The following is a 23,811-nucleotide window of genomic DNA, read 5'->3' as shown; positions in this document are numbered from 1 at the left end:
AAAAAAATAATGAACAAAAAACATCAAAGTTGTTTATATGAACAGGTCAGGTTTAAAAAAACACGGACCCTAAAGCATTTTGAGTGAGTAACCTACTGATTGCCTGATTGTACAAGCTGACCCTGTTTATAACCTCATTATCAGAGTAAAATAGCCTTTCCTTTGAGTTGTATTTGCCCGCACTTATACCGTGACTCATGTGAACACTTTGAGGCTCAACCAAGGCCAACATGAACTTTCTGTTTTTCTTCCTGTCTTTATTTTCAAAGTTATAGTCAAACTTGTTAAAACAATGTTAAATAATTCAAACTTTTTAAACAGTGTCCATTTCCCATCTCAGGGGATCATGCAATCAGATGAGGTCTGATTATAATCTAGATTACTTTCACGGCTTTAATGTTGTAACCTAAATGAATTTATCTCTAATCTGATAGATTGCTCTATGTCCTCTCAGGGACAAGACAATCTTTTTACCCTTCAGGATAAATACCGGCATGGGATGGTATTTTGCAAACATCCCTATTTTTTTTTTCCCCTCGCTTCCATCAGACGTTCGGAGTCATCTCTCACAGAAGATGGATGAAGTCGGGTGGGCTCTCCGTCGCCGAAGCATATTGACAATTAAGTCATAAATCTGAGATTGCGAGACAGACTTTATTTTCAAGGCCTCCTGTCTGCTTTTATGGGCATTTCTTTTGAACGTCTGCGTCTTATCTGACAGGATTTTCTTTCATCTGAGTGTGCCATGAAATGGAGCACAAGCATTTCAGATGCTTTTCCTGGGTGTTAAGTCATACATGCAGGATTTAGAAGCACAGAATTGGAGGGTTGGAAAAAAAAAAAAAAAAAGAGTGGAAAGATGGGGCGAAAATAAAGGCAATCAAAAATAAATGAACTTGAATACATTATTCAGGAAATGTGCAGAGATCAAAAGAAGAGGATCAGAGAGGCCAGAAAACCTTCATGCTTTCTTTCTCTTGCTGTTATCCTTAGAAGTGAACTATTGGCTTGCTTTTGCAAGGTGTGGCTCTGGTGCCAAACGTTCAGAGCTGGATTCTGAGAGCTGTTTGGAAATAAACACCCCCTGTGTGACTTGTTAGTTTCTGACAGCATCCTTGTATCTAACCTTTGGCTATCAATTACTTTCATTTCCAACACTTCATCAACAAGACACACAAAACCTGTGCTTTAAATTGGTCAGGGATGTATTTTTATGTATCCTCCAGTTACAAAAATAATTCATAATTTCCCATCTTGTTTGAAATTATTTGGTTAAAATGTATCACTAAAGATATCTATTATTCATACATTTTTAACAATGGAAAAAGGACACTACAACAAGAACATGTTATCCCTAAAAAGTAAAGAAAACTAAATGACACCCAATGAAAGAACCATTGCTAATTACTGTGATATTCAGATATGCTAGGGTCACATTAATTATGGTTCTATTCTTATAGCTAATTAAGTAATTGGTTCAGGTTTTGTCTTTCTGCATAGCAACATCCTGCTTTTAACCTTTTTTCTATTTGTAAAATAGTGTTTCAAGTTGGCATAGTGCATTTTAATGACATTTGGGAAAATACCATGCTAGCTTAGCTAACTAGGTGGATTTTTTTTTTTCTTCGCCTGAGGTACAAATAGCATTTAAATTATTGGATCATTGTGAGCATTATATCCCTTCAAGTATGACCTTTCCTGTTCAACCATATAAACCATACCAACGCTGGGTTAGGAAATGAGCTCAGCATTTTATGAACATGCAAAAAGTTGTCTCCAGTGTGCAGGGCTTGAGGGAGTGAATTGAAATTCTACCCCAGAACTTCCCTTTGAACAACAACAGCTGATTGAACAATCAGTACCACTGAATGAGGAGAGTCAGGAACACTGGCCCACCTCATCACACATCAGTATAAAACCCAGAAAGTCAGAAATATCCGTGAACCAGGCATCTCCGATCAACAATGTTCATAAGAATCGTGTTTCTGACTCTTAGTTCTGGCTGAATTCTGCTCTGATGTCAGTCAGCATCTACCACTACAAGATGAAGCCTCATGAGCTTCAGTGTGCTTTCTCTGGACAAGCTGGTTCGACTATGTACCTTCGGCACTGATATCTGTTCACGCAGAATGGCAAGATTCCAGAGAAGCAAGAGCTAAGTAGTCGAAAAGCAGTGAACAGACTCGAAGAAGAATCAACTAACCGGAAAAAAACCCCAAAATAATTTCATAATATAAGATTCTCTCAGCACCTTCTTGTCGAGTTGGATGCAAGTGCATGCTGTTTAATAACAAAGGCAAAAAAATAGGAACAAGGGTAAATGAGAACAGTGAGCAAATCATCAGGCATTAATCAAGTTTGAACAGAAACAGGTCCACATGAGTGAACAGATCCACAAAGTCAAGGTCAAGAACAAACAGACTCCCCAAAAACAGAAAATCTGAGTAATTATCTTCAGGCTTAGTAATGTCATGACCACAAGAGAACAGAGAGTATACCTCACAACATGGAACTGAAAACAATGTGCTTGTAAAGAGTGCAAACGAAACATACATCACAGTTGAACATAATCAGAAGGCTGGTGACTGTGAACATGGGAGTACTGGTGGTTGCTGGGAGAAGGGGTGAATGGAGGCCATGTTTGTTGGCTGCAGTGAATTAGAGTCTGTGATGTTACAAGACATGACACTTCTTTGGTGTCTCCACACATTACTGGGTCCTGGGAACCTGGAGCCTGTCCCAGGAGACTCAGGGCTACAGGCAGGTTACACCTTGCACAGGATGCTGGTCTATCAGAGGGCACAATCTCACATAGACTAACACACCCATTCACACAATGCAGACAATTTAGAGATGGCATTCTGCCTACAATGCATGTCTTTGGACTGAGGAAGAAACTGAAGTGTTCCCACAGGAAACCCCTGAGGCACAGGGAGAACATGCACACACAACTATACACACACAGGAAGGAGGAAGGTATTGTACCCCAACCCTGGAGGTGTGAGGCAAAAGTGCTAACTAAATCCACCTAATTTGTTATAAATGAAATATCCGTCAGGTAATAGGTAAATTATTCTCACTATTTCTTATGTTGACGTTGTATCATATTCTGAGATTATATAATAGAATTATTATCATTTTTATTGTTGTTGTTGTTATTATTATTATTATTATTATTATTATTATTATTATTATTATTATACATGCTAATGGTTTCTAATATTGAATTTAATAGTAATCATTTACTCACCTCACATGCCCTAAAAAATGTGGCTGTAAACCCAATTCACCAGCCGCCTGAAATTATTTACTAATTGAACCACTATCTGTAATGTTATGCATGATATTATGCAACACCCCATTAATTAGGCTAGATTTCTAGGTTATCTAGTTATCTTAGGTTTCTAACTAAATGATTCAGGGTTTTGTAACTTTCTGCCTAGCAAGATTTTTATGCCTGCAGGCATAAATTCACTTCCTTCTTCTTTGTGAAATGGGTTTCAGAGTGTTTCCAGTGCATATTAATGACATTTGGGAAAATACCTTGCTAGCTAAGCTAATTACAGTTTTTTTTTTTTTCCTGAGGTAGGAAATGAAAAAAAGTTGGGCTTTAGAAACTGTGCAGAATCTCAGCTAGATACAGAATATGTTAAATAAATATGGCACGGAGCACAACAGCAGACACATGGTGCATTTTAACAATTTACGGTTACATTTAACATTTGTGGAACCTGGGTGTTTTCACATTACAACACATTTCCTTTCGTTCAGAAATTGCTCGGAATTGCCAAATATCTATTAAAAACTAGGTGTTAGCAATGATTTTGTAGGTCATGAGAAGGATTTTCAAATTAAAAATAGTAGTAATTATTATTATTCCCCCTTCGGTTCCTTGAAAGAAGGCTGTCATGTGTGAGCTTGATGTTGATTCACTGTGCCACTTTGAGCTTGATATAAGCGGGGTGTGTGTGGGTGTTTAGGCAGCTCAACAGTATGAGGCAGAATAAAGTGTGTGCTTCTAACGTGCAAGCTAGCAGCCCTGAATCCATGCATCCATCAAGGCTGACACACCGGAAAGCAGTGTTTAAACCCACGGTGGGGTCATGCCGCAGCGCAGGATGGCAGTGTACACTTTCCCTCAGCTCACTTGCTGTTTGTTTAAAGAACCAGCAAAAAGCATCCTTTTTCTCCTGAGCCAGAGAGGAGAATTCAGGAGAGGATGAGCAAAGTGAATGGAAAAAGAGATGTAGCAGCACAGGAGACAGATAATCCTTGCCCCATCCCTTTCCGGTCCTGTGTCTTCACAAAAGCAGAGAGGGATGCTAAGGATTCTTCAGAGGGGCATCTGGGCATGCTGTTAGATGATATAACACTGACAGCACAAGATGCAGCAATGAGTCAGAAGCATCTCATAACAGCATGCACCGGGTGGTATGTTGTAACGCGTGGGAGAGATGGACAAGAAGCAAGTGCGTAAAGCGCATACAGGGCAATCCAAGACTCATAATATGACATAAGTTTAAAATAAAAAGAAGACAAACCATACGAGGGAAAAGGGAGGGTCATATATAGGTGACAGACAAAACCAGGAAACACAAAGACATACAGATTTCAGAAAAATGATACAAACCTTGCTATGATACTAAACAAAAAGAGCAGGGAGCATATACAGTAGAAAAACTAATCAAGGGTTAAACTCAGAACAGGCGTACACAACAGGGTAACGAGATGAAACTAAAACTAAAGCTCACGTTGTGTAAGCAGTCATTGGTACATTGGAAACTGCAACACACAAGAGAATGAATTCAATCCACATATATGCATCTAAATACAGAACTCAATGGGAAAGCTGTGTTTAGCACCATAATGCATTCACATCCCAGCAGCTTTTAAAGCAACAGATTCGTTCTCTTCTGAAAAAGCCTAATATCTACTTTGCACTTGCGCCAGACTCTCGATCGTATTCACGGTTTTTAAAACCCCACTGTGAGCTATTGTCTTTGCTCAGGCAAGCCAAGAACTAAGAGTGTAGCTCTCAACATGGGCAGAATGGTAAAAATGGCATTAGCGTTGCTAGTCAACAACATAACAAAAGCATGTAGCAGTCTGTGCAGGAGGCCAAACGAAGACATGAAAGGTCAGTGCTAAACATGAGCTTACATAACTTCATTACTGTAGCAAAATTTGTGCCTGAACAAGGACCTTAGGTTGTGTTTAATTGGGAAATTGCAGTTGAAAAATAATAAATGGACAAGGGATGGACATGCAGGCTTTATCTTCTGGTTTCAGACACAAGTATGTAAATAAAAGCTGATTCCTGACTGGTTAAAAAACAATTCAGTGGTCACATAAAAGGATAAAAACCTTCTCTGGTTCATTTGTAGTGTTTTGCCGGGATTCCCTGCTGAGTTCAGTGTAGTATTATAAATAATGCCTTAAATAATAGTGTATCTCTAATAAACAGCTAAAGGACACTACTTCTATACCACAATTTAGAGCTATTCCTTTAAACTCAAATGCTTGAATACGGATGGAAATTTACAATAATAATAATAAAAATAATAATGTCATTGTCATGTTCAGGATGTGAATTCTGGGCTTGGTTTGTACCTTTAAAAAAACCTGGGTTATACACACACACAAACACACCCACACACACACACACACATATATATATATATAGAGAGAGAGAGAGAGAGAGAGAGAGAATATTACACAGATTAAAATAAATAAATAAATTATTTTTTCAATTTTTTTGTCATGTTCAGGATGTGAATTATGGGCGGGGTTTGGACCTTTAAAAAAAACCTGGGTTACACACACACACACACACACACACATATATATATATATATATCCGTGTAATATTCCTCTCTCTTTCTCTCTCTTTTTATATATATATATATAAAGAGAGAGAGAGAGAGAGAGAGAGAGAGAGAGAGGAATATTACATGGATTAAAAAAATAAATAATCAGGTAAAACATAAATAAGTCCTTTTTGTTTTTGCCTGTCTCAGTCTGGCACACTTTTGCATCTCTGCATGTGTGGAAAAAAAATTGGACAGATCAGGGAACGCGGAGGAGTGTGAGAAATAAAGCTTCCCATTATAGAGCATTCTTCAGTAATAGTATTTTTAAACTAACACGACACACAACAAACGTGATGTAACACTCCCAACTGTCAACTGTTCTGGAGGTAAGCATGAAAACAGCAAACACTGAAAGGAGACAGCACTGATATCATAGGTGTCTTTTTTTTAAGTAAACAAACCTATATATGGTGCTATTGATCAATACATTAGCGATTTATTTAAAACTGGTTCAGTAGTCTTTTTTTTATTTTGAGTTCAAAATCGCAGTATAAATCTCAATGAATTGATTTCTATGAGAATCGACTATAAATCTGTGAAAGTTGAAAGTTGTTTGAGTTAAGTTTAGGTAAATAGGTATGTTGTTGGTTTACATTCATAATATAATATCTGCTCCTGACTATAATATTTGTCACTTGTAATGTGTGTATCATATTGGTGGCAGTCAATACAAGGTGGCAGGTAACAAATCAAAAACTCAAAAGCAAATTTGGCAACACACACACACACACACACACACACACACACACACATACACACTTACATACACAACAGAATGACCAAAGAACCACCAACCAACCACAATACCAAACACAACAGAAAAAACACAACAGCAGAACAAACACAATGACACAACACCAAAAACACACAAACAAAACAGACAAGAAAATAACAGCATAACAAAATCATGACACAATAAAAAAAATAATATAAACAACCGTATAACCAATACCATTACACAATACCACAAATAACATAAACAAAAAAAAAAAAAACATAATACAGCAAAACCAAAACCATGACACAAAACTAAAAACTATAACAAAAAACACAACAGCAACTAAAACCATTACACAATACCAAAAACTACTACTACAAAAAAAACCAGAAACACAACCACTTAACCAAAACCTTGACACAATTCCAAAAACCACAAAATACATGAGCACAAATCCACAAACACAACAGCGTTAACTCACTCATTAGGCCCTTGGACATCACAGGTTGAACATGGTTCCCGATTGCTACAGTGTATATACGTTTGAAAGCTTGTGGAACACTTAGAAAATGTTATGTTATGTAAGAAGAAACATCATAAATAAATCTGCTGTTGCTTTCATTTGTTCATATGATGCTATTCTGAAATGCTATCAGCTTTCTACGGCATTAATGTAAACATGTGAACATTGGAGCACCGTCCATCTATCCATCAATCCATCCATCCATTATCCTTAGCACTTATCCTACACAAGGTCACAGAGAACTTGGAGCCTTTCCCAGGGGCACAACTGTATACACACTCACACAACACAAACAATTAGCAAATAGCAAAATGTTTTTGGACTGGGGAAGAATTAAAGAGAGAACACAGGGAAAACCACTGAAGCATGGGAAGAACATAGAAACCGAACCCCTAAACCCAGAGGTGTGAGTCAAACAGGCTAAGCACTAAGCTACCGTGACCTCAACATTTGAATGTCACCTAAAGGAATCTGGATTTCTCATAAGCTAACTAGATAACTGAAGCACAGTTCCTTTTCTTTGTCATTGTCATATGCAGTGTCCAAGTAGCAGCAAGTATTCCATGTATAGTAAAATCTTTCCCTTTTCTGATTTGAGGTAATGCTGTTTTACATTTTCTGTGCATAGTATGTAAGCCTGTATAATACTGGCTGGGCAGATAGACATTGTGTTACTGGATGTAGCCTAACTAGCAAGAACTGGCTTCTTATCAGACTGTATAGCATGTGACACATTGTTAGCACCTGTCTGCTAATCTAAAAAAAAATGTTCTGTATTGCTAGGGCTGTTTTATATGTCTTCATTTGAATCTCAGTGCTGAATCAGGCTAAAATGTAGATGAGACACTGAAGCTTCTTCATTGCTGCTACTGTTTTTAGTGTTTCTGCATTCATGAGGAAAAATAATATTCTCTGGGAAACTTTCACAGATACGGTGTATGTGATGGAGATCAGACTGAGGACCCTGACCAGGGTGCTGCTAGATCTGGTTTTGTATTAGCACCCACCTGTTAATTATATTTATAGCTTGAAGACAGATGTATCAGCAGACTTTCTTCAACTTCACAGCTTTACAAGGAAACCAGGGATCATTATACTTTTAATTACAATAAAAAAAGACCTTGTTTACGCTGATACGCTGTTGTAAATCAGCTATTCAGATTTATACGACTGCTCCATATTTATATCTGATGGCTTTTCTCCTTTTTTTGTAATCTCTCCTTTGGCCTAGTTTCCTGTAGTTTAAAGTCCATGTCAATTTCAGGCGCAGTTCCCTCAGGTGATGGTCTGATTGAGCTTCTTCTGAGCTGAAGAGGAATGGCTGGGATTGCAAGAGAGATGGTAGAGATTGGTGCAGACAGGGCCGGAGATAGCAACCTGATCACATGGGAGCAAGCTCTGACAGTGATGCTTAAAACCTTGAGTTAATGAAGATGAATACTGGTTCCACAGGCAAGCCTGTGTCAGTGTTATTGAGGATGGTATGATATAAGGTCACTCTCACGATGTGTTGTGTCTTGCAGTGAGCCAACTGACCAGCAGGGGTCAGAATTGGAAGTTTTGGTGACCATAGTCTCAAACCGTTGGCTGAACATCTGATACATATGGCACAGAAAATTAGAGTTTTAAAGTCATCATCCTATTGGTTGGATTCTACTGGATTTCTTGGAGCTCACAGTATAGACTTATTCATTTGCAGAATTTTCTGAAATGAACGATCACAGGTTGCATTATCAAACCACTAAACATTTCACTGAACAAAACAATCCTTGATCTCTTGATGCTTTACATGTCAATCAGGTCCTTGGCCGACAAAAGCTGCTATGGAGTCCAGACTTTCTGCCTTCAGTGTGAAGATCTGGCTACCAAAGTCATTAGTAACTATGGTAACCATAACTGGTGGCTCCTAACAAGTCTCACTTGCTAACAAATGAAAGTGTCACCAACTTGTGAAGGTTGGAAATGGTGCCATTTAGCACGGCTGTCTAACTGCTGTGCATTGGCTTGTATCTGCCACGTAATGTGCTTGTTGTTAATTTGCTGTGTTCCTTCCATTAGCGATAGATATTACCTGCTCTCCATTTGTTTCCATTTACTACAACTGAACGTGAGAGAAGCTTACTTCCCACCATGGATAAGGGAATCTCAAGAGAGAATTTGATTTGAAAGTAGATTTTCCTCAGACTTATTCCAGGTGTATAATGTGTTTTCGGTATACTCTGGGGTATTATGCACTATCACAGCCATGGAATACAAAAGTGTTGTGTAAATGCTTTTGTGTTCACGGGAGGAGAAGAATAAAAACTGTAAAGCAAAGTGTAGAAGTGTAGCTTCCTCAGCATCGACTAGAGGTACAGATATAAAATTAAAAAGATGTGCAGGAAAAAGAAAAAAGAAAGGTAATAATGAAACAAAATTACAAAATACATATGGTAAGGGAAGACTTCAGGGCTCAGAGCACAGAAAAAAACTTGACTGAACTCTTTTCAGAATGTCAGAAATGAAACTGAAAATCTGTCTCAAATGATTCATCTGCAAGACCTTCACAATGTTTCAAGCCAAGCCAAGCTTTATGATGTGCATTCATCATTTCATCCTGTGTAAATAGTACAAAACTATTTCTCTCAAGACCTGAGACACTTCTTTTAGCTACTAATAAAATTCAATCAGCACACAACCGCCGAACTCGTCCACAGTGATTGAACCTCGGCATGGGTAGAGGTTAAGACTGTGTCTCTGAGTCTCACGTACTTGATGTGTACTATTTCTGACTATGACCACAACTCAGATCAGCTTGCTTTAATTCAATATCTAGCTATATATTTGTTGCTATTCACAATTTGGGGGTGCTTCTTCACTATGTCATTAAAAATGGGTTCAGATTAGAGCATGACGGTCAGGTACCCATGAAACTTTTGGCCTTGTGATGTAAAGTAGTAAGGCAGAAGAGCAAAATTAACCGCGTCAATCACGTCAATCTCAGTGAATCTAGCAAATCGTTGCAGGTTATAAAACTACAAAATGTGGGAAAAGTTCAAGGGAGAGTGAATACATATGCAATGCTGCAATGCAATGAAAAGGATAGAAGTGAAGGCTACACCTGCTATACACAACTGCATCCAACTGCAAACGGTTTGTTGCAATATAAAATGGATGACAAATAAGAAAGAAAAGCACCTTACATAATCCCACCCCATCCATTAAAATACCAGGGCAGGGAGAACAAAAACAGAAACCCATTTAGACATATGGCAGTGCATGAGCACTGTGAGTGTGTATGAGAAAACAGCAGAGCTCTCTCAACTTTCCTACTGACCTTGTGAAACACGGAGGCAGATCACCATGGCAACTCTGCAGCAACCACTGCAATAGCTCCTTCCAAGGAATAAATGACGGCAGCTATGCAGAGGCTCACTGTGAGAGTGTGTGTGTGTGTGTGTACGTGCGCGAGAAAGAGAAAACAAGAGGAATATCGCAACTTATTTTTGCATATAGGACACGATGCTTTTAAAGCACAACAAAAGGCAATCTGCTAATGGATATGATTATAGTGCCTTTCAAACTGTGAAGAGCATATATAATTATATAATCCTCAGCCTTTTTTCTTCGCTCTGACAAGCTGCCATCAATTCCCCCCGCGCTCATGCCGCAGGACACATCCAATTATTATAAAGGTCAATATACTTTGAGAAGGTGAGCGTAATATACAGCGACTCTCCCGGGACAAAGAGGTGGCGAGGGTGCTGCAGTAGCAGCAGGACAAAAGGAATAGCTAATCAGAATAATGAAGTTCATATCCATCACACAGGCTCGGTGTTGTGACTTCATGTGTGCATTTACAGTAATGCAAAAAAAAAGATAGATATGTCATCAAACTATTTCGAAACACCTTTAAGTGTTGCTAGCGTAGCTGGTATCTTCCTTATGCAAATTCCTTAGTCCAAGTGCCTTAAGTTGTGACAGATACGTGTTCTGCCATGTCAGTTTGATTTAAAAGCAGCCATTTGGTGGAGCCAGTAAACCATTCACTTCTCCACTGCACACCTACATGAGAGAAAAAAACAGCCATCATTCAGAATATTTACATAACAAAATATGAGGAATTACCACAGGAGGATCACTTGATCACAGGACGATTTTCTACATCTTCTACATCTTTCCTCACATTTATCTTTTCTTATTTTTCCACACTCAATTTTTACACAATTCGGATATTTTCCTTTGATTGACCTGACATGATTCATTAACTGTTTTTTTTTTTTAATTAATTCAATTCAGTTTTATTTGTACAGCATTTTTTACAATGGACATTGGCCCAAAGCAGCTTTATAGAAATGTATAAATCCAGGAAATAAATCATAATTTTTACATTTCATATAATATCATATATCTAATAAGCAAGTCAGAGGCAACACTGGCAAGGAAAAGCTCCCTGAGGTGATATGATAAAGCCAGATGAAACGAAAAGCCATCCTCATCTGGGTGACACCAGATAGTGTGACCTCTAAGTGATGAGACTCAGACTAGAAGTAGGCAAGTAGGCAAAGGGTTCAGGATCACATTTTATTTGCACGACGCCACGTTTACTTGAGGGCACATGTGCATTTCCATTTAAAAAATACATTTTTAAGATTTTTTTTTTGTGTGAAAAAATATCATGTAAAAAGAATGTGTAAGAAAGTAAGAAAGCCCAAACATTCTGCATAGCAGTATATCAGATTGTATGTCAGTGAACTGAAAGAATATAATGTGAAAGAATTCAGTAAACATCATTAATTGCTTTGCAAAGTCATACACAAACAATATGATAATAATATTTTCAAAATTACGAAGTGATTGAAATAATTGGACCTAGAGATGCATTAGTGGTGAAACGGTATGAAAAAGTCACCCAATAATATGGTGTCTATTTAGAACTTGGATGAAATGGATGTACTTCAAAAATTGCACTTTGTTGTTGTATTTAAGTATAATATTTTGGATTTGTACTTTATCAAAACTTATACTCACTAACATTTAGATAGTATAGATCAGGGGTGTCCAATCTTATCCGCAAAGGGCCGTGTGGGTGCAGGGTTTCATTCCAGCAGAAGCCACACCTGAGTCCACTGAAAGCCAAGATCAGTTGATTAGCCAGTTGGAATCAGGTGTAGCTCCTGCTTGGTTGGAATGAAAACCTGCACCCACACAGCCCTTTGCAGATAAGATTGGACACCCCTGGTATAGATGCTATGGATGGAGACCAAAGGTTTGCGAACACCTGACCTCACACCATATGGGCCCTAAATATATGCTTTACAATGTTGGTGTGGAAGAACTCAAATGTCCATCACAGATTCCTGACCTCAACCCCACTGAACACCTTTGATTTTAATTGGAAAGCAGACTGCAGTCCAGACCTCCTCAACCCAACATCAGCCTGATCTCACTAATGCTCTTGTAGAAGAATGATAACAAATCCCCACAGCCACTCTCCAACATCTAGTGGAAACCCTTACTAAATAAGTTTGGGATCACTCAAAAATTTTATTGTTTTCCAAGGAAACACACACAAAACTAGTCTGAAAAGAAAATATAGCAAAAGACCAGGACATGCTGACATGTCAGAGATAGAAATAATGATTTTGATGGAAATGATAAATGTTTTCTTCAAACTTTGCCTTCATCAAAAAAACCACCTTTTGCCACAATTACAGCCTGGGCATTCTAGCTGTCAATTTTTCAAGATAATCTGATGAGATTTCATCCCATGCTTCCTGGAGCATCTCCCACAAGATGGATTGGCTGATAGAGTCTTCCTCCATAGCTCAAATCAAGCTGAAATATGCAAGTGATCCCAAACTTTTGAGCGGTAGTGTATATTTTGATCTATCTTAACATTCACAGTATCCACACACCAAAGGATTATTGATTATTGATATAAAAAAGTACCTTTTGCAATATGGACGCATAAGAAACTGTTCTCCTTTCTTGCAGTGTCCTAAGTGTCGAATTAAGAGCTTTTTAAAGGTGACCCGATAGGGAATTGTTCCACCTAGACCTCATTATATAAAAGTGCACCCAATGACCTTTTTGTTGATTGCTATTGCAATGCCTCAGTGCACAAGCTGTATTACTGGCCAGAGGGCACAAAACAAATTTACAAATAAATTTAGTTTCTGTAAAAGTATATAACCTATACTGGTGTTTTTTTTTTATTCATTATAGTGGTTCTTTTATTTATTTTATTTTCATGTTTTATCAGTATACATACCATCAAACCTTACAGACTATGAAAAGTGTCATCTTGAGCACAGAAAAAGCAAAACCCAAAAAGCAAAACCCATGTCCATAAACCTAATCATTAACTTTTTTTTTTTTACGATGCTAATGGTAATGATTCAGTGACATACAGCAGACCAATCGTCTACCTTCTCTTGAATGTTTTCCTGAAGTGGAGGAATGATGCACACTTTAAAGCGAAGTCTAGTTGTGTTAATAGCTCCTGACCTTTATTTATGTAGGACATTATGTATTTTTTTAAATCACTATTTTGCCCTTTAATAATCTGATAGGTATATACACAAATCCGTAGCAACCTGGCAAGCCACTGAGATGTGAAAATGTGTAATAAGTAGTGAAGTATTAGGGCATAGGAGTGTTTATTAAATGATCTGCTACACTAGCTACAGCTATAAGACCTGTCTGGCTGTCACCTTCCCTTACAATGTCTTAAGAAAGAATACATTTGCAATGTCTACAGTCTATTGTAGACTATAGAATTTTTTTTTAGACTAATCTTTAATCTACCTTTATGTTCTCCATTTAAATGAGTTACAAGTGAAAGTCATAGAGCTTTGATAAAAGCTGCAATTTTGGATTTTTTACCAAATATTTTATTGGATATTTACAGATTTTTGTAATCAGTAAATATTTGACAATGACACATATCCCTGCGCTACTGATTTAACAACACAGATGGCAAAGTAAATTGAGGACCAGCTCACAGTAAGTCAACAAACACACACCAAAAATTTCATTAAGTTATAATCAATGTACAATCTGATTACTAATAGAAGCATGGTTCTCATTAACTGATTTAATCCAACATGTGAAACTCTCTTGCAGGACCAATTTTTAATAAAGCTTCAAACTGACTCATTTTTTTTGATATGCAAAAGAGAAGAAAGTCTTCTAAAGCCCTGTCAGAACTTAACTTATATTTACAACTCTTCCCTTTTGCAAATGCTGGGAATTGGCCCAGCAGTGTGTCTCATCCAATAATTTATCTATAATCAAAAATTTAATAATTTTGCCAGCTCCCATACAATTTAGAGATGGTCTATATTAGTTATATTATATGGTTCTTTGTTCCTTGTTTTTCATTCCATTACAGTGAATGAATAACAAGGGAAAAAACTTCAAAATATGCAATCTGTAAGATCTACAATAGAGACTTGGCTGGAAACTGCATCTGTCAGAATCTATTTTATGATCTGACTTTGAAAATAAGTTTTCATCACTGTCAATACGAAATAAACACAGCATTTGGGGAATCAAATCCCCCAGTAAATTAAACCATTTAGGTGACTTTTAGCTGTTTATTATTCAACACTGGCTTCTTTGTCTCAGTGGTTAGCAGTGTGTATTTAGAATCTCACCTCTGGCCTACAACAAGCTTGTATATGCTTAAACTGAGGTGTGCATGTTTACCATAGCTGGAACTAATCCATATACCAAGGGCGGAGCAAGGGTTATTTGGAAGTATGCAATAGGTCTGCTGCAAAAATAGCAGGGAGTTTAAAAAAAATAAATAAAAAATTGCATCTGTCCATTATGAATCCATTACAGAGACTGTAAAAGCAGTTTGGTCAATATGTTGCTCCCTGTGTAAAATCACTGCACAAACGCTCACTTTGAGCACAGGTGGGTCAGACAGGATTCCAGAAAGAGGAGGGAAGAGAAGGAAGACAGAGACACAGCACTGTCAGATGCTGGTGCAGAGGTCAGTGTAAAATCAATCAGGGTCATAAGTAATTGAGAGCAAAGGGGAGCCTTACGTCTGGAGAAACCAATGAGAATCTGCTTATTTTAAAATCCAATCATGTAGCAGCAGTGCAGTGCAAAGATGCATGCAATTACCGGTCAAGAGGTTCAGTTACTGTTCACATCAAATGTAGGCAAGAATGTGATCTTGGTGGCTTTGACTGTGGCATGGTTGGTACCAGATGGCTAGGATTACCCAATAAGAACAATGAAATGATGGAGAGAGAAATACAAAAAAGGGAATAGAGATGCCATTATAATGTAGGATTTTTAACATTCCAGACTAAGTACATAACCCTGATTTGATCCAGTGGATCTGTTTCTATTAAAATCCAATCATGTGGTAGCAGGGCAGTGCAAAACTTCATGCAAATACAGGTCAGTTAATACAGGTCAAATGTGGCATTGTGATCTTGGTGGCTTTGGCCACCATTTCTCATGAAATTTCATAACCAACAGTCTCTATTTTTTTATTTATTTTTTTTACATAGAGTAGTGTAAAAAATCCAGTGAGCAGTAGGTCTGCTGGCCGAAATGCCTTACTGACCACAACAGATGTCAGGGAAGAATGGCCAGACTGGATTGAACTGATAAGAAGGCTACAGTAACTCACATGACTACTGCTTACAGCAGTGGTGAGCAGAACAGCATGTCAGAATGGACAGCATATTGAATTTTGAGGAGTCTGTTTTCTTAAATATTTGTAATATATTTTAATATTTTTCATATTTCACAAATTTAAAACAGTGAGCCTGGGTCAGTGCAATAAACATCCATGAAGAATACAAGTTAAATCTATATTTAACATAGACCTGGATTATTATTTATTTGTAAAAATTACACTAGATTTCTGCTTTGAACTGCTGTTATGGTGGTTTTGTTGCTCAGGTCTTCATCACTGAACTTTTTTAATGGATTTGTCAGGAAGGAATTAATCAATTAATTAAGGAGTTAAATCTATAATGAATTAAAAATGACACTAATATTGAAGTTCCTGAAAAGCTCCTGGTTTCTTCCTCTCAGGGAGTTTTACCTCACCACTGTTGCCTCTGGCTTGCTCATTAGCGATAAATCTAAATTTAATTTTAAACTTTGTAATTTTAATTCAGAATTTTTACATTTCCGTAAAGCTGCTTTGAGACCGTGTCCACTGTTAAAAGTGCTATACAATTAAAATTGAATTGAATTGAATTTCTGTGACCAATGGTTAAAAAAGTCTATGAATTTGATCTACTGTATATCTATTCCTACGAGCTCTTTGAAATTTTTGTCATTAATTAAACCTTTTGAGATTCCTGGCACCACAACACATTCTTTATTGAAAAGCACCAGAGGGGGGAAAGCCTGCTAACAACCTTTCATTCCAAAAACATAACAATTTATGGATTCCGCATTGATTCAAGCATTCCCTTTTATTTAATAACCTCAAGCCACATTTCATGAAATATAAATGCTAGTCAATTCAACTCTTCAATAAACCATTTATCACTATACACTTTGTTTCACTGAAAATGGCTTGTTGGAGACCAGAAAACACCCTCAGAAAGTATATAAAATGAGCTCTATTTTTAGTGATATGGCTGGGATTAGCCAATAAGAACAATAAAATGATAATTAAATGAGAGTAAATGTTGAGAAAAAAGGCTCGAAATAGAAATAAAGGATAAGATGGCATTATAATTTTGACTGAGATGAGTCCGTAAGCCTGATTTCATCCAGAGGGATTCATTTAATAGTTTGCACATATCTCTCAGGGTTTCATTAAAATAGAGGAAAATGCAATGTACAATATCATCGCTGTAGCATTCCATATAAGATGAGGTTTCAACGAGCAAGGACATAAAGCTGAAACTTTAAGATATGACTTTTCTATCTCTATGGCACTCTTTGTCTACAAAAGAGGAAAATGTACCCAACTGCATGAGCCATTGTGTACAAAAGAATACTATTATGAACCAGTGGCATTCTTGATCATTATTCTGCTCCAGAACTGAAAGTGGCTGTCAGTAATAATCTCAAATGAGAATCTCTTTTTCATTCTCTCATCTCTTGCTTTTGCCTCACAGCTCTGGAGAATCTGGTGTGATCTATATTCAGTTCATAACGTCTCATACATTTCATATAGCTTAGGCCTTTTCTTTCTCTTTTTACATATTTCAAAACAAAAAATGTTCATATTTTACATCATCTTCCCAAGCACAGATGAATTCCTACTTGAGTCTTGGCCAGTTCTCACCCTTGAGTAAGGTCTCCCCATTATACAAGTTACCAGCTGAGGAAGGAAGGTGCTGAGGGTGTTTTCAATCAAGGTGCATGAAGCCAGCCAACTGCATTTTTTCCCCCAATAGCTTCTCATGCTGTGTCACAGAACAGTGTGACACACTCAGAGGAAAGCGCTATCCACCCCATTCTGCATGCATGAGCTCATTCACGTCCATAATATTACTATTGCTACAACTGACAGAGAGCATTTGATCCTAGAGTATAAAGACAGAGTATTCCATCCCAAAACTTCCCACTGCCTCCCCAAGGGGTTCAACCCTGTAATCTCCAGACAATTGGGTGAACACTTTTGCACTGCAACACTCAGGAGCTATAATCAGGTCTTTTCATTTTTGCAGAAAGAATGGTTTCAAGCGCATAAATAAATATTCACCTTGATGCTGCTTAAGGCTATTGTTGTCAAACCATCACAAAAAAAAACAAGAATACAATTTGAAAGTCCTGATATGCAGGAAGCATCAACAATAAATGCGGTTATTTCCTTGTTAAGAGTCAATTTATCCATAAATCAACATACAAAACACACAGTCACATCATCAGGGAACATTTCAAGTCCATTTCTTTGTGAACTAATTAAAACTGGAAATTTACTGGCAACAGTAGCAAGCTTCCGAATTGGATGTGTGGGCTACGTGATACACACAGAAGACACAACACATCTGCATTCATCAAAAGTGCTCAATGCACCCTCACGCCTTAATAGCACAGAGGCGTGGGATCGTTGGTACACAGCCCAGCCATTCAGGATGGATTGACGGAGTGCATCTTGGGGGCCAAGCTTCTGCCTGTAAAGTTGACACTTTGTAAACGAGCTTTGTGGCACAGCATGCACTCTGCTTGCTGGAAGGGGCGATGTGTTGATAGCACAAGATCATGCTGTTGCTTCCACGGCATGTGTGTGTGTGTGTCTGCAGGAGAACAAATGGTCTCAGAGCCATCAGGTAGCTCTCTGGTGAACTGGAGAAGGGAGACAGGGAGTACATTAGGAGTAATTGGGCATTCAGAAGAAGGATGGATCAGCAAGGCAGGAGGAAGGAAAAGAGGGGGGAGGGAGGTGGATACAATAATCAGAGCAAGTAAAGAGCCTTTGCCAATCTGCCACTTAGCTGCAGTGCAGTGATGCCTGGGCACCTAACAGTCTGGTGCAATTTTAGGAAGAAAATGCTAATAATAAAGGATGAAAAATAACTTTCCTTTACAAATATACAGAATTTCTATCCGAAAACATGTTTGATGGCTCTTGGTGTCAAATCAACATTCTGATTGAGCTACAATATACAGTATGTAAACACCACGTGGGAAATTATGCATCTTCGATAGCTTTATCCGAAGAGCATGTCACTATGGCAGTGTAAGGCCCAGATGGTATACAGCAATAATTAACAGAAGCTTTTAGTCCTTTTACATTTCCACATTTGGTGATCTTACAGTTGGGATTAGGAATTCAGTCAGACTGTACTATGATATCCCTGAACTAATTATGAGATAATCTTTGAGAGATTTACAAGATGAAGATTTGGTAAGGTGTTACTGAAAATGCTATCAGATTTTTGGCAGGAGAGAATTGCTGTTGAAACTGCGAGTTAAATGAAAATTACAGTTAATAGTCTCTCACACATGCACCAATTCTAACTGGAAAACTAGCAATAAAAGTTGAAAGGTATTGCTTATATGTATGGAATTATGGATGAATCACGACATGAATGATCTCTACCTGCATTTATTCTCTTTTTGTCAGGTCTGCCTCTGAAGCTCTGAAGTAATCCCTGAAAGCTCTGCTGTACAAGGATGTAAGAACAAGGGAACGAGAGGAGACTCAAACCCATCCTAGTGCGTCCCACTTCAGAACATCAAAGCAAGTCATTCTTTGATATATCTAGAAGACTGGAAAAGATGAAACACAAGAAATTTAATTTTGCAAACACCAAGTGAACTTTAGGCAGTAATAACAACCAACTAACCAACACTTTTTAGTAAAAATGAGTGTGATTACAATGGTTTTTGTGCTTATTCATCTCCTGTTTGGGGTTGCCAGCTCCTTGGTCATTCACTCAATCCCCTGGAAGGTACCCTGTCCTCACCAGTGTGTATGCCAGATCAAACCCTGGTACTCACCACAGTCTGTGTATAGAGAGGCTCCAACTGTTGACTGCAATGACCTGCTTCTCACTCAGTTGCCCACAGCCCTTCCTCCAGAGACACAAACATTAAGGCTGCAGAGCAACCTCATCAGTTCAGTGGACCAAAGTGAGCTCCAGGGTCTGGCCAATCTAACTGAGCTGGATCTCTCCCACAACAGTTTCATCAGCACCCGTAACTTGAAAATCACTGACCTGCCAGCTCTTCTAAGCCTACACATGGAAGAGAATCAGCTGAGGCACCTGCCTGAAGCAGCTTTCTCTGGATTGCCTAACCTTCAGGAATTGTATCTCAATCATAATAGGCTCAGAAGTATTTCCCCAGGAGCTTTCAAAGGTTTAGCTAACCTTTTGAGGCTTCATCTCAACTCTAACCACCTAATGATAATTGACAGGCGTTGGTTCCATTCTCTGCCTCAACTCGAAGTACTCATGACAGGTGGAAATCCAGTGGACACTATCCAAGATCTCAACTTCAAACCTCTTGGATCCTTGCGCAGCCTGGTGTTGGCAGGTATGGGCTTACGTGAGATCTCAGAGCGTGCTCTAGAAGGACTTTTTAACCTGGAGAGCATTAGCTTCTATGACAACAACCTAACCAAAGTCCCAAAAGAGGCACTGCAGAAGCTACCAGGCTTGAAATTTCTGGATCTTAACAAGAACCCAATTCAGCTGGTGCAGAAAGGGGACTTCAGGGACATGCTTCACCTGAAGGAGCTTGGCTTGAACAACATGGAGGATCTGGTGTCCATTGAGCACTCCGCAATGGAAAACCTCCCTGAACTGACAAAACTAGAAATCACAAACAATCCACGGCTGTCTTTCATTCACCCTCAGGCTTTCCAGAAGCTACCACGTATGGAGAGCTTGATGCTCAACAGTAATGCCTTGAGTGCTCTGCATCGTCAGACTGTGCGGTCTCTGCCAAGCTTACAGGAGATCAGTCTGCACACTAATCCTATTCGCTGTGACTGCCTTATTCGCTGGGTAGGAGCAGAGGATGACAAGCCAGTCCGTTTCATTGAACCACAGTCCACATTCTGCTCAGAACCACCAGAGTTAAAAGCTAGACGAGTCAAAGAAGTCTCCTTCAGGGAGATGGCAGATAGCTGCCTCCCTTTGATTGCCCCAAGCATGTTCCCTACTTACATTCAAGTGAGACAAGGGGACAACATAGCCCTGCACTGCCGAGCACTGGCAGAACCAGAACCAAGTATTTACTGGGTCATTCCAAAAGGTTTGAGATTAACTCCTTCCACAAGGTTTGGACGTTACCAGGTTTTAACAGAGGGCACTTTGGAAATATTTGGAGTCACCACTGAGGAGGCTGGTTTCTACACTTGTGTCGCACAGAATCTAGTTGGAGCTGACACAAAGAGTCTAACACTAAAAGTGGAGGGATCTGGCAGAGCTCAAATAACATACGATCAAATAAATGAAGACAGTCTGCAGGTCCACGATGTTAAAGAACGGTATGCGTTACTGTCCTGGCATACTGGCCACAACATCCCTGCTGCCCGAATCTCTTGGACAGCCAATGGAAGCCTGGAAGACCACCACAAGCATAGCATCAGAATACTCGCTGGCACTAGGGGCTTCAATCTATCCCGCCTCCAACCAGGAACCCATTACAAGGTCTGTCTGCATATGGGGCCAAATGACACCTCCTGTGTCCATCTCAGGACTAAAGAGGAGTTTATATTAGATCCTTGTGCAGACCTCACCCCAGTATTCCTACTGGGTTTATCAGCTTTTTTCCTCATCATGCTGGCAATCAGAAGTTGTCAGGGGAGGACAATGTATGACTGGAAGGAGTTGGAAAAAACCCATTCAACCATTTTGACCCAGGAAGCAAAGGCTTTCATGGCACCAGTTTCACTTCAGCAGGACCAGGATAAACTCTCAGAGGGCAGTGGAAAGGTGCTCAGCGACGCTAAGCCAGCACAAGATGTTCTGGGTAATGCAAAAGAGGCGTTTTAAGATACGTGATGTTCAACAGCTGAAGGGGATTATGTCAGAGAAGCCGTACAAACTTTGTAAAGCTACTCAAATTACAGCTCACAGTCAACACTAACAGACCACTGAACAAAACCATAGCTTTTTTTTCCCCCGCAACATTACAAGTGTCCCCATTAAAACTATAGTGTCATAATAAGAGATTTCATTTTTATTTATTTTATAATGGAAAAGTTACAGACCATATATGTATAGTGAAAGCATTTTACATGTAATCACAAACAATATTTACTGAGAAAACCGAGCAGTTGTAAGAGAGCGCTATCAAATGTTTGTAAGTCACCGGGAACTTTGAAAGATGTATGAACTTTAAAATACATGAAAGTTGCAAGGTGATATGAAATACTTACATATTTTGCATACTGCTGGGGACACGGAGTAAACCGGTGGGCAAAGAAATTCTGTGAAAGACATTCCAAACCTCTCGATTTTGTGACAATTTGGGAGGAAACTGGTGTTTTTTGTTTTGTTTTCTTTTTGTTTGTTTGTTTTGAAGAATCATGTTCTCCTTGCGTGAGTTGTTAAAGAATTAAACGTTACTTTTCTATTTTTTAAACTAATACTCTTTTTCAAATAAAAAGGTCTAAGCATAGGTACTGAAAGAATATGTAAAATACAGAAGGGTATTTTTAATATGTTGCATAACTGTACATCGAGTATTTCTCTTTGATATTATGGGCCATAATCAGCACACAACATGACGTCCAAGCTATCAAGAGGTATCTTTATCTCAGTGTGTATGTGTGTGTGCGTGTGCGCGTGTGTGTATGTGTTTGTCTTTTTAACGATGGATACTTCTATATATGACCAAGGACACAATATTATGTGCGAATCAGGGCTCTGTTTGGCTATGGATTTTCTCTTTTTGTCACTCAAAACCAAACGAAAATTCTGAAAGCGATCTGCCAAAAGACTGATTATCAAGTGACATTCAACCCTGAACAGCTTCATTGTGCCAGCTTCATATATTTTATGCATGGGGACAGAAGGAAAAGCCCCAGGACTCTGTGAGGGGTATTCATACTTGCCAACATGCTGAGTACAATGAATGAAACATGTCCTATTGTTTAAAAAAGAAAAAATTTTTTTTTTGCACATGCAATGGAAAGACTGGATACTGCTAGCAGGGACACACTTGAAGGAAGGATTTAAGAGACCACCTGAGTACAAAATGGCTTTCTCACTCAACAGCTTGCCATCTGACTTTTTAAGTCAGGGACACTGCATTGAAAAAAAAATCTTACCAGGGCAAAGGACTTGGTCATTTGTTAACAGGATCATCAGCTCTAAAGATTGTGAGCTTTGCTCTTCTCACTTCTCTACTATGGGGAACCCCATTTTCTACAGTGTCATTTATGGGAAAAAAAAAAAAAACCTGCTGTTTTGTTTGAGTTTTTTTGTCAGATTGTAGTTGATGTGTCCCTATGTTTCAGAATTTCTCTTACTCTAACTAAACTGTCTCTCTTCCCCTGTTATTTCTCTTCCATTTGATATAATTCGTTGGCTCTTACTTTCTATCACCTCGAATCTGTACATACACTAAATCACCCTGAATTTCCTGTCAGTGTTCAGCTCCCCTTTCAGAAATTATTAAGAAGGCTATGTGTTAAATTCTATTTTGAGGTATTATTAAACCATTTTAGACTGATGTCAGTGTCTTGATTAATTGTTCATGGTTTGAGAATATATTCAATCTGAGAACAAGTGCAAATCAAACCTTTAAATCAAAGTTGAGCTTATACAAAGTCAGGGTCGTGGGCTTCAAGGTACTCTCGCCATTTGTACGTCAGTGAAATTGTTCCAGGAGCAATTTTACTTTCAATTATAATGAGCATAAATATTCATTTGCAGAGATCTCACATAGAGGAGCCTGAGGTAGGTAATGCTTCTCTTCTCAGCAACATCTATCTACTATAACATAGTGCTCGTCACATCCAGTTTCTTCAAGCATACTGCAATTAACGTGAACGCCAGATTTTGTGGTCAACATTAAGAGCGAAAGAAAGCGGACGGGAGAGAACTCCAAAGCTGATATCTCTCTTTAGCATCGCAGTTCAGTATGTGCTTGTCATAACTTGTCCACCATATGGGATTTACAGCAGCATCTGGTTAAATAGTTTTCTGTCTTTCTAAAGTGAATGCAAATATTATAATCATATAAATGTAACCTCAGAGCACATAATCTATGTGGGGGACTTCCAGAAATATAATTTAATTAGAATAAAATTCTCCTTATCT

General features: G+C 38.4%; 1 protein-coding gene across 1 annotated transcript in view; it reads left to right on the top strand.

The window, feature by feature from the left end:
• The window catches only part of lrrn2 (leucine rich repeat neuronal 2), a 57,631-nt gene extending 34,410 nt beyond the window's left edge, over positions 1-23,221 (top strand). The window contains exon 2 of the mRNA XM_058374190.1: positions 19,158-23,221. Coding sequence (XP_058230173.1) covers positions 19,399-21,537 — 2,139 coding nt within the window. The 5' untranslated portion in view covers positions 19,158-19,398 and the 3' untranslated portion in view covers positions 21,538-23,221. The remainder of the gene's footprint in view (positions 1-19,157) is intronic.
• Positions 23,222-23,811: the final 590 nt, after the last annotated feature.

Source organism: Hemibagrus wyckioides, linkage group LG21 (genome assembly GCF_019097595.1).
Source record: "Hemibagrus wyckioides isolate EC202008001 linkage group LG21, SWU_Hwy_1.0, whole genome shotgun sequence".
NCBI lineage: Eukaryota > Metazoa > Chordata > Actinopteri > Siluriformes > Bagridae > Hemibagrus > Hemibagrus wyckioides.
This window is presented reverse-complemented; position numbering and strand designations above follow the sequence as displayed.